Source organism: Macrobrachium nipponense, chromosome 17 (genome assembly GCF_015104395.2).
Source record: "Macrobrachium nipponense isolate FS-2020 chromosome 17, ASM1510439v2, whole genome shotgun sequence".
In the NCBI taxonomy this organism is placed as follows: Eukaryota; Metazoa; Arthropoda; class Malacostraca; order Decapoda; family Palaemonidae; genus Macrobrachium; species Macrobrachium nipponense.
The window spans coordinates 751,768-764,267 of record NC_087210.1 but is presented as its reverse complement, the minus strand read 5'-3'; the positions used below and the strand labels follow the sequence as shown (position 1 = coordinate 764,267).

Sequence of the window (12,500 nt, the reverse complement as noted above, 5' to 3'; positions counted from 1 at the left end):
AACCAGCAATATTATTCATAATTTATATTAATAATTCTCCATATATCAGTGATAAGGTTATAATAATTATGTTTATTTTCGTACTTCTGCTGACGATCCAATGCTTCTCCACGCTCACAAACAGTCGATTGAGGCACTGCGAGGTTCAAGTCACAAACGGCAAAGCAAAACGTAGCATTTTAAGCCACAAAACACACAAACCAACGAACAAGGGGAGATGTTTATTTATAAGCCTATAGGCCTAAGGCTGATCAGTGACCACATAGCTGCTTCTTCATCTTCACACTCACAAACATTCAATGGATGAACTATGAGGCATAAGTCACAAACAGGGAGATAAATAATGATACTTCAAGGCACAAAACATACACTGAACAAACAAAGACAAACAAAACAATCAAGACAATCTCAGGTTAAGTCTTCGTAGACGAAGCCTCGGAATGACTCGAGTCGAGTGGTTGGTTCTCAGTGTCTTTTTCTATTTTCTTTAATTTTTTCAACTATTATCTCACCTTACTTTAAAGAAAGACTCTGTGAGAAAGAAGCTTATCATTATCGTTTAGTTGAAACTATTAAAAAAAAAAAAAACAAGAATGGGCTGATGATACCTACGAGAAGTTGGAGGTACTCGTGTTTTTTTTTTTTAATATCCTTAGTTTCTCAATTATAGAATATATTGTCAGATTATCAAGTCCATTAACGTCTTCTTCAAATATTATTTTCATTTCCACGTTACTGCAACTAAATATGTGTGAAATTACGGTTTAGTCGAACCGCAAAAGGAAGTAGGCAGACACCTACAGAAGGTTGGTACTACTACATTTTTTATCTTTAAACTATTATTAAACTTATTCTTACATTACCACGGCCTTTATCATAGCCTTCAGATACTCTTCACATTCATACAATAGTTCAAGTAAAGAATATATGAGAATTAAGCCTATTTAATTCAACCTGTTTCGAATTCTGTTTCGAAGCCTCATGAAAATGAATTAGACTATTTATCTCAGTGAATTATGAAAGGCCTCTTTATGGCAACAGCAATAAGATGCTAATGGTAAATAAACTCAGAGAGAGAGAGAGAGAGAGAGAGAGAGAGAGAGAAAGAGAGAGAGAGACAGACAGACAGACAGAGAGAGAGAGTTATACACAGTCACTATGTATAGAGGACATAAGGTCTATATAAATAAGCGTTTCCCGTTGACTGTAAGTTAGTGTCATCGCCAACATGGCGAGCTAACACCATCAAAGCCTGTCGTCACATGAGACGAGTTGATCTCCCCCCAAAAGTTGATATTTCTGCCTCTTGAATCTCCTCTTGAATCTCCTCCTCATCTTGGGGGATTATAAGTCGCTCACGGTTGTTAACGCTTTGATATTTAGGCTGTTGTAATTGTTGTTATGACAACATCTAAGGCACTACCGTTTCCATGGCATCAACGCGCTAGTACCACTATGGTACTTTACGTGACTTCATAGACAGATTATATTTATATATGATCTGAATAGCGTTTCAGTCAGAACATCTCTCTCTCTCTCTCTCTCTCTCTCTCTCTCTCTCTCTCTCTCTCTCTGGGCAAATAGGTTACAAGTTTTTTTTTTTTTTTTTTTTTTTACTGGAATTTGAGAAAAGAGAAATCGATTAGTCTTATTACTACGTCAAGTTGTGGATATAGTTACGATGTACGTAATATTACGTAAGATATTATATATATATAATATATATATATATATATATATAAATAATGTGTATATTATTATTATTATTATTATTATTATTATTATTATTATTCGCCTAAACTCTCCCACCCACAGGTCAGGAATTCCGAGGACCTCCACTTGGTCACGAAGGTCACCAACACAACGCCCCATTTCATAGCCACGGGACTGGACCCGGGCACGGCCTACACCCTGCACGTGGGCGTGCACAGTCCCATGGGCGCCTCCACGCCCGTGAAACTGCAGGCGTTCACTGTGAAGACGGCAGAGAAGAGAATGGGTGAGTACGTACCAGCGATGGATAGAGATGTTTGAAACTCACATACTCTACCTCTATCTTACTCCCAAGGTGAAGCTCACATTATACCCATATCTCCCCCGCCCCCAGGTATGATTCAGCCCTCGGAGGAGATCATGGGCGTGTTCCCACTGGTGGCCGTCGTGGTGGGAGCAGCAGTGACGATTGTGATCACCCTAATCACCATTGTAGCTCTGGCCATCAAGCACTGCCCCAGGGAACGCAGCACCAGCCACGAGGCTCCGCCCCGCGGGCACCACCAGTACGCCCCAGGGTCCTCCTTGGTGTCCGACGGCTCGCCGAAAGAAACCGTCTCCACCTTCAGCAGGCCCTCGCCTGCCTCGGAGGACAGGAATCCTGATATCATCCCCCAGAAGGAAGGTAATGGATGAAGGGTGTCTTGGCTTTTGTTGTTCCTTAACTTCATGAGATTCACTGAGGAGAGAAACTGGGACTAAAGAGGTTTGAAAGGTTTTAAGAATGACAAATTGAGATTAGAAAGGTTTGAAAGGTGTAACAGGAGGATAAATTGAGATTAAAAAGGTTTGAAAGGTGTAACAGGAGGACAAAGTCAGAGTAAAAATGTTTAGAGGGTTTAACAGAAGGACACAATAAGATTAAAAAGATTTAAAAGGTGTAACAGGAGGACAAATTGAGAGTGAAAAGAATTGAAAGGTTTTGAGAAGGACAAATTCAGAGTAAAAAAAGTTTAGAAGGTTAACAGCAGGACAAATTGAGAGTAAAAAGGTTTGAAAGGTGCAACAGGAGGACATATTGAGAGTAAAAATGTCTGATATGTGTAACAGGTGGAAAAATTGAGAATAGAAGGGTTTGAAAGGCGTAACAGGATAACAAATTGAGATTAAAAAGGTATGAAAGTTTTAACAGAAGGACGCAATGAGATTAAAAAGGTTTGATATGTGTAACAGGAGGAAAAATTGAGAATAGAAAGGTTTGAAAGGCGTAACAGGATAACAAATTGAGATTAAAAAGGTATGAAAGTTTTAACAGAAGGACGCAATGAGATTAAAAAGGTTTGAAAGGTGTAACAGGAGGAAAAATTGAGAATAGAAAGGTTTGAAAGGCGTAACAGGATAACAAATTGAGATTAAAAAGGTATGAAAGTTTTAACAGAAGGACGCAATGAGATTAAAAAGGTTTGAAAGGTGTAACAGGAGGAAAAATTGAGAATAGAAAGGTTTGAAAGGCGTAACAGGATAACAAATTGAGATTAAAAAGGTATGAAAGTTTTAACAGAAGGACGCAATGAGATTAAAAAGGTTTGAAAGGTGTAACAAGAGGAAAAATTGAGAGTAAAAAGGTTTGAAAGGCGTAAAAGGATGACACATTGAGAGTAAAAAGGTTTGGAGGGTTGTAACAGAACGGCAAACTAAGATTAAAAAGGCTTGAAAGGTGTAACAGGAGGACAAAGTGAGATTAAAAAGGTCTGAAATGTTTAACAGGAAAGTAAGATGGAAGAAAGATAATAAAAACTTCAGAGCCTTGGATGGGAGCTGCTACGAACCTCATCAAATAATAATGCCAACAGTTCACCGCACGAGGAGCACTAACGTCACTACTACCATCAGCGAGTAGGGAAAAAATAAGAAAGATATTGCTAGGAGGACATTATATCATTCGAATATTAACACACCCTTCGACTTTAGAGACACATGACGCGGGTTATAAAATGTGTATCTATAACCTTCTCCTGGACATGTCGTGGACAAACTAGGCCATAAGAGATGCATATTAGGTTCTTTATGACATGGATTGAATATAAATTTCCTTTTTTTTATCACATCACCATGGCGACGTTTTCTTATTCGCAAACATTATTATCAAGCTACGAACGTCCTTTAAGTTGGTCAACTGGTATAGAGGTTATTGTCATGGTATGTTGCTTAGATGGAGCGGGTTCACATCTCCTCCAGGTCAATGGAAATGAAATTTAAAAAAATATTATTTCTTTTCTTGTAGCATTTCCTTCCATGTTGGGTACCCGCTTTTATTTTTTATTTTTTATAAAATCCTGGTGTCTCAAAAAATTATTTTGTACTTTTTAGTGCATTTTAATTAAAGTGTTTAATTTTTTATTTTTATTTTGCATTTTTTATTTTTGACCGAAATAGTAACCTATCTATGACTGTAGCTAACGAAATTGAATACTTTTTAGTGCTTTATAATAAAATTGTTTAAATTTTCTTAATATTCTATTTTACATTATTTTTATTTTTGAAGGAACTAGTAACCTATTTATTACTGTAGCTAACGAAATTTAACGTGATATCCTGTCGAGCCAAAGAAGGTTTGAAAAATCCATAGAGTTATTATTAATTTAGTCAACCAATTTAAAAAAGGTATGACAAATCCTAAGAGTTATTCACTTCACACAAAACCTGAGATGCTGGGAGAGGTCACTGCTGACCTACAGATCATGTAAGGCTGTATTGTCACCATGCAAAATTTCAAGCCTATCTGACAAAAGGAACAGATTTTACCCAAACACATAGACAGGCAAATCCAGAAGGCACACAAATGCTCTTTGGGAAGAAACTGCACAGACTAAAAAAAAAAAAAAAAATGGGACAAGCATGTGTAAATCCTCAAAAGATATTAAACCAAGAATTCCCAGAGCTTATTGGATACTGATAAACCCAGCTCTTCCATTCGAAGCGAACTGAGAGAACTCTCGCATCGCCAGAATGAGACAAGTCATGCTGAAAGTGGGACTAATTGCATCAGAGCGAACCGTTATGCTGTTGTCCAGATTATGTAGTGCAGAAGCCATGATGGAATCTCAGATATAAAATTATGACCTGTTTCGTCCTTTCAGGCTTTGAGGACTTTTCGCTATAATATTTTCTCCCTGTTTATGAAACAATTCGTACAGTTTCATTCTAAAAAAATTTTTTTTACTCAACATTTAAGGAATATTTTCAGATCTGAACCCATTGTGCATAAGAGTGAAGAAATACTTTTAGATAGATTTAAGCCTACTATCCATAATAGTAATAGATCTAAGCCTACTATCCATAATAGTAATAGATCTAAGGCTACTATCAGCAATGGTAAAGGAATATTTTCAGATCTGAGTTCACTTTACATGATGGTAAATGAATATCTTTAGGAGCTCTGAGCTCACTTTACCTAATGGTGAAGTAATACTTTCAGATCTGAGCTCACTTTACTTGATGGTAAAGGGATATTTTCAGATCTGAGCTTACTTTACATGATGGCAGAGGAATATTTTCAGATCTGAGCTCACTTTACCTGATGGCAAAGGAATAATTTCTGATCTGAGTTCACTTTACCTAATGGCAAAGGAATATTTTCAGCTCTGAGCTCTCTTTACATGATGGCAAAGGAGTATTTTCAGCTCTGAGTTCACTTTACCTGATGGTAAAGGAATATTTTCAGATCTAAGCTCACTTTACGTGATATCAAAGGAATATTTTCAGCTATGAGTTCACTTTACCTGGTGGCAAAGGAATATTTTCAGCTCTTAGCTCACTTTACCTGATGGCAAAGGAATATTTTCAGCTCTGAGTTCACTTTACCTGATGGCAAAGGAATATTTTCAGCTCTGAGCTCACTTTACGGGATGACAAAGGAATATTTTCAGCTCTGAGTTCACTTTACCTTTGATGGCAAAAGGAATATTTTTCGGCCTCTGAGTTCACTTTACCTTTGATGGGCAAAGGAATTTTTATTTTCAGCTCTGAGTTCACTTTACCTGATGGCAAAGGAATATTTTCGGCTCTGAGTTCACTTTATCTGATGGCAAAGGAATATTTTCAGCTCTTAGTTCACTTTAGCTGATGGTAAAGGAATATTTTCAGATCTAAGCTCACTTTACGTGATGGCAAAGGAATATTTTCAGCTCTGAGTTCACTTTACCTGATGGCAAAGGAATATTTTCAGATCTGAGCACACTTTACCTGATGGCAAAGGAATATTTTCAGCTCTGAGTTCACTTTAGCTGATGGTAAAGGAATATTTTCAGATCTGAGCTCACTTTACGTGATGGCAAAGGAATATTTTCAGCTCTGAGTTCACTTTACTTGATGGCAAAGGAATATTTTTAGCTCTGAGTTCACTTTACCTGATGGCAAAGGAATATTTTCAGCTATGAGCTCACTTTACCAGATGGCAAAGGAATATTTTCAGATCTGAGCTCACTTTACCTGATGGCAAAGGAATATTTTCAGCTCTGAGTTCACTTTACCTGAAGGCAAAGGAATATTTTCAGCTCTGAGTTCCCTTTACCTTATGGTAAAGGAATATTTTCAGATCCGAGCTCACTTTACGTGATGGCAAAGGAGTATTTTCAGCTCTGAGCTCACTTTACCTGATGGCAAAGGAATATTTTCAGCTCTTAGTTCACTTTACCTGATGGCAAAGGAATATTTTCAGCTCTGGGTTCACTTTATGTGATGGCAAAGGAATATTTTCAGCTCTGAGTTCACTTTATCTGATGGTAAAGGAATATTTTCAGATCTGAGTTCACTTTACCTGATGGAAGAGGAATATTTTCAGCTCTGAGTTCACTTTACCTGATGGAAGAGGAATATTTTCAGCTCTGAGCATACCTGATAATAAAGGAATATTTTCAGATCTGAGATCTCTTTACGTGATGGTAAAGGAATAATTTTAGATCTGAGTTCACTTAAACCTGATGAAAAAGGAATATTTTCAGCTCTGAGCTCACTTTATGTGATGGCAAAGGAATATTTTCAGCACTGAGTTCACTTTATCTGATGGCAAAGGAATATTATCAGATCTGAGCTCACTTTACGTGATGGCAAAGGAATATTTTCAGCTCTGAGTTCACTTTACCTGATGGCAAAGGAATATTTTCAGCTCTGAGTTCACTTTACCTGATGGCAAAGGAATATTTTTAGCTCTGAGTTCACTTTACCTGATGGCAAAGGAATATTTTCAGATCTGAGCTCACTTTACGTGATGGCAAAGGAATATTTTCAGCTCTGAGTTCACTTTACCTGATGGCAAAGGAATATTTTCAGCTCTGAGGTCACTTTACCTGATGGCAAAGGAATAATATTAGCTCTGAGCACACTTCAGCTGATGGCAAAGGAATATTTTTAGCTCTGTGCTCACTTTACCGAGGCAAAGGAATACGCTCGTGAGTCACTTTACCTGATGGTAAAGGAATATTTTCAGATCTGAGTTCACTTTACCTGATGGAAGAGGAATATTTTCAGCTCTGAGCTCACTTTACCTGATGGCAGAGGAACATTTTCAGCTCTGAGCTCACTTTACCTGATGGCAGAGGAATATTTTCAGATCTGAGCATACCTGAATATAAAGGAATATTTTCAGATCTAAGCTCATTTTACGTGATGGCAAAGGAATAATTTTAGCTCCGAGTTCACTTTACCTGATGGCAAAGGAATATTTTTAGCTCTGAGCTCACTTTACGTGATTGTGAAAGGATATTTTTAGATATAAGCCCACTTTTCCTGATGGTAAAGTGATATTTTCAGATCTGAGTTCTATTTACTCGATGGTAAAGGAATATTTTGAGATCTGAGCTCTCTTTACCTGATAGTAAAGGACTATTTTCAGATCTGAGCTCACTTTACTCGATGGTAAAAGACTATTTTCAGATCTCAGCTAACTTTACCCGACAATAAAGGGATATTTTCAGATCTGACCTCACTTTTCCTGATAATAAAGGAATATTTTCAAATCTGAGTTCACTTTACCTGATGGTAAAGGAATATTTTTAGATCTGAGCTCACTTTATGTGATGACAAAGGAATATTTTCAGCTGTGAGTTCACTTTACCTGATGGTAAAGGAATATTTTCAGATCTGAGCTCACTTTACGTGATGGCAAAGGAATATTTTCAGCTATGAGCTCACTTTACGTGATGGTAAAGGTATATTTTCAGATCACTGACTCCATAACTTCTCCCTCAGCCAGAAATTTCAGATAAAACCAACCTTCACTGCATCAAGCAATCATACATTTAGATTATGTGTCAATATAGCTGGATTTGACTTTGTTAATTATATCATCTGATGGAAGCTATCTGGTTCGTCACACATTCATACAATTGGATGATATCACCATGCTCGTATCATTGTCAAATCCCTGTAGGAGAAGTAATAGCCATGTAATTATGTAATTAGAGCCGTGGCAGTTTATCCAACCTACCCTTAATTAGGCCTACAGCGTGTTGCTGGTTTTGGGATAGGCCTACTATGTTATTTTCTTTCTGAGCTTGGCTTATATTGGGTAGATATTCTGTTTGAAATAGAGGACTAGTGAGAGAGTAACGCACAAAAGTAGGTGGAATGGTGGAATTAACTTTCAAAAACTCGTGTTTAAGCCAATTGGCATATCCACAAAAATACTTTCCTGGTAACACAAATCAATAAGTTACGAAAGAAAGCTTCAGCTCAGAAGTTACTAAAAAGGTTACCAAAAGGGCACAGGGAGAGAGAGAGAGAGAGAAGAGAGAGAGAGAGAGAGAGAGAGAGAGAGACTCTAGCGAATTCCATCCTTTTCACATCAAATCCTCGCCGTTAATAGCGTCCAAATCCTAAAATTCCTGATGGTAATGAGAGAGGTGAAATCTGAACCGAGGACTCCACCAGCAACAGAAGCCATTTATATATATATATAAACCTTGCGCAGTGTGGAAGGTTTTAATCCGCTTGTCCTGTTGCTAATATTATTCTTCACCAGCCTTATCTCTCAGTGCCAGGTTATCCCACGCCTTCCTCTCTCTCTCTCTCTCTCTCTCTCTCTCTCTCTCTCTCTCTCTCTCTCTCACACACACTGCATTATCACACAGAGACACTTAATTTCAGGCTTTGGATAAACTGCTCCGTCGCGCGCCAAGACCACAATAGCGTAACTGGAACCTTTCTCCCCTCACCTCCTCCTCTTCCTCCTCCTCCTCCTCCTCACGTATATGAAAGGATTATTTACCTCCACCTATCTGTCCTCAATTCCGAGGCTGCTCGAAGGAGAGAGAGAGAGAGAGAGAGAGAGAGAGAGAGAGAGAGAGAGAGAGATTCTTGAGGTGGAGTTCATCCATTATTTTAACAAATTCTGACACTTGGAATTTTACTATTTTTATTATTTTAACGATTTATGATACAATGTTATTATTATTATTATTATTATTATTATTATTATTATTATTATTATTATTATTATTATTATTATTATTATCATCATTATTATTATTATTATTATTATTATTATTTCGACGGTTTCTGATACTTGATGTTTTTCCATTATTTTAAGGAATTTTCCTTTATGTCGAATTCTGACGCTTAAGTGATGCCAAGTTGATGCAAGACTGTCGCTAAATTGACGCCATATTGACGCAAAATTGAACTCAAATTGACGCAAAAGTGATCTCTCATTGACGCAAAACTGACCTCAAATTGACGTAAAACTGACCTCAACTTGACACCAAAATGACCTCAAATTGATACAAAACTGACCTCAAATTGATGGAAAACTGACACCAAATTGACACAAAACTGACGCCAAACTGACCTCACATTTACGAAAAAGACACCACATATTGACGCAAAAGTAATTTCAAATTAACACAAAAGTGACCTCGAACTGACTCAAAACTGACGCCAAATTGACCTCAAACTGACCCGACACTGACTCCTTACTAACCTCAAATTAATGCCAAATACCGCATAATCCTCCACCTCCTCCAAACTGACGCAAAACTGACGTCTATATCTCCCTCTCCCCATTCAGAATGCGACTACCAACTCGAGGAGCTCCGGGTCCCCAGCAGCTGTCAAGTCAACGCCTGCCACGGCGCCACGGCCATCCAGGTACCCCTGAGCGGTGCTCCCCCCCACTACGTCTCTTCCGGGGGGGGAGGAGGAGGAGGAGGAGCCATCATCAACACCTACCCACACCAGAAGTGGGACGCCTATTACCAACAGCAACACATCCTTCAGTACCATCCTCATCATCACCACCAGCCCCCGCCGTTTCACCATCAACACCATCTCCAGCATCATCTCCAACACCCCTCGGTCTCCACCACTAGTACCTCGTCGTCGCAAGGCGTGGTTAGGTCTACGCACGAATCCTGCCAGGTAATCTCTCTATGCACTATATTGCACTATACTGCACTATATTGCACTATATTGCACTATACTGCACTATATTGCACTATATTGCACTATACTGCACTATATTGCACTATATTGCACCATACTGCACTATATTGAACTATACAGCACTATATTGCACTATACAGCACTATATTGCACCATACTGCACTATGTTGTACCATACTGCACTATATTGCACCATACTACACTATATTGCACTATATTGCACTATACACGCTATAAATACGTACCTATGTATAGTGTGTGTATGTAAGTTGTAAGCTTTCATTCATCCTCTAACGTATATGTAATTTATACTACACATTCCTTGTATCTGCGCACTATTAAGCACTTATACCTGCACTATTAAATTGACTGCAAATACGTCCATGTTGTATAGGTATGTGATAAGTATGGATTCTAAACTTTCTTGTATCTGCACTATATACACTACACTGTATGTAATTTATACTACATATTCTGCACTATATACTATATAAATATGTACCTATATATAGTGTGTACGCATGTACGTTTGTGAGCTTTCATTCATTCTTCACTGTACCTAATCTTTACATTAGATTTCTTATATATAATCTCATAATCCCATATGCTTGTAACCTGGACTTGGAATTCCTATTCAGCTAAACGATGGTACTATTAAAATGGTCTTCGTTTAAGAAAAAACTGTGTTAGGTGTATGTACGTTGGTATGCTATTAATCATCACTAATTTAAAGTTATTTATACAATAGATTTCTTGTATAGAATCTGATTGTCTTGTGTTTTAGTAGCACAGATTTAGAATTGCATTCCTTAGACTTATGGTACTACTGAAATGGTCTGTTTGCTTTCAAAAGCCAAAACCAGATTAGTAGTTCAACTTTATATGAAGAAAATGCGAAAAATAAAAAAAAAATAACAATGAATGATAATTAAATATCACAAAAGACAATGCAACATGAAAGTATGAATATTATTTAAAGCGTTTGATATGATTCCGTACTATAGAAACGATCCGTTGGTTTTTAAAAGCCAAAAATAGACTTCTAGATCATTCAATATTATTATTATCGTTATTATTATCATTATTATTATTTCAGTGAGAAATTATAAAAAAAACTTTATAAAAGACAATGAAACACCTTAAAATATAGAGAAATATCAAAGGATAGTGTTATTTGAAGCCTTTTAATAGATTTTCCCTCGGCCACAGATAGCCACCGGTCACGGTGGAGAGCCAGCACACCACTCACAAGCACTCCACCAGCAAACGCCGCCCCCACAGGTAGTGTTGATGCCCGACGCCCACGCAGCGTACTTGCCCCCTTCCACGGCGGCTACCATAACCTCCGCGGGCATGGCGATGTACGGGGGAAGCCCCTACGGAGGTCCTCCCGCCCCTAATCCTCAGCAGGGGGCCTTCGTCAACAAGAGAGCAGGTGGTGGTATAGTAGGCCTAGAGGCTTCGTCCTCGTCAGCTTCTTCGTCGCCTATAATCAACCTCCGAGGAGGAGGAGGAGCTGGAGGAGGCCCTTCGGTGGCAGCGCCGCCCGCAGGAGGGGGAGGAGGAGGAGGGGGGACTTGTCCAGCTACTTCAGCGGCCGCCCACGGACAGGAGGATTACACCGGAGATGGGCGGAGACACGAGAGCAGCGTATAACGACCCGAGGGCGCCTCGTCTAAAGCTCTTTTTTGGGGGGCGGGCGGTTTATAGACCTAGGTGAATAGCTCTCTCTCTCTCTCTCTCTCTCTCTCTCTAAGAGAATATACTATTGACACATAACATTTTGTATAATTATTCGCTAATGTAAAAAAAAAATAAAATCCATGAATTATAATTATATATCGATGTATCTGAGGATGTGTATGTTTATACATAAAAAAGCTATTTGTGTATATATACATATATATATATATATATTATATATATATATATATATATATATATATATATATATATATATGTGCGTGTGTGTGTATGTATGCGTGTTAGGGTATCTGTACATATATATTGCATACGAAATCGTATGATATCTATAAAAGGGAGAGGTTAAAAGGCATGGATGCTGTATAATAATATTTCCTTGTTCACGATGTAAATTGTAAGTGCATATATGTATATATATCATATTATACATACATAAAACTGCTTATGTGTTTATGTATACCTATGTATACAACGTGTTTTTGTATGCATAAGGTTTTTTTGTAAAGCGAGAACCTGCAATATTTTTTGTAAGAACTTTAGAGCAGGTAACATTATGAATCTTATTTTAGAGAACTAAGGTATCCACTGTGTCTGATTGTGATAAACGTTATCCATTTGTGTGCGTTTGTGTATGTATTGTATAT

At 37.9% G+C, this 12,500-nt stretch overlaps 1 protein-coding gene across 1 annotated transcript in view; it reads left to right on the top strand.

Moving 5' to 3' along the window:
* Positions 1-12,027, top strand: part of LOC135195987 (hemicentin-1-like) — a 405,661-nt gene extending 393,634 nt beyond the window's left edge. The window contains 4 exon segments of the mRNA XM_064222487.1: positions 1,816-1,999; positions 2,108-2,398; positions 9,779-10,128; positions 11,362-12,027. Coding sequence (XP_064078557.1) covers positions 1,816-1,999; positions 2,108-2,398; positions 9,779-10,128; positions 11,362-11,808 — 1,272 coding nt within the window. The 3' untranslated portion in view covers positions 11,809-12,027.
* The last annotated feature ends 473 nt before the right edge of the window (positions 12,028-12,500 follow it).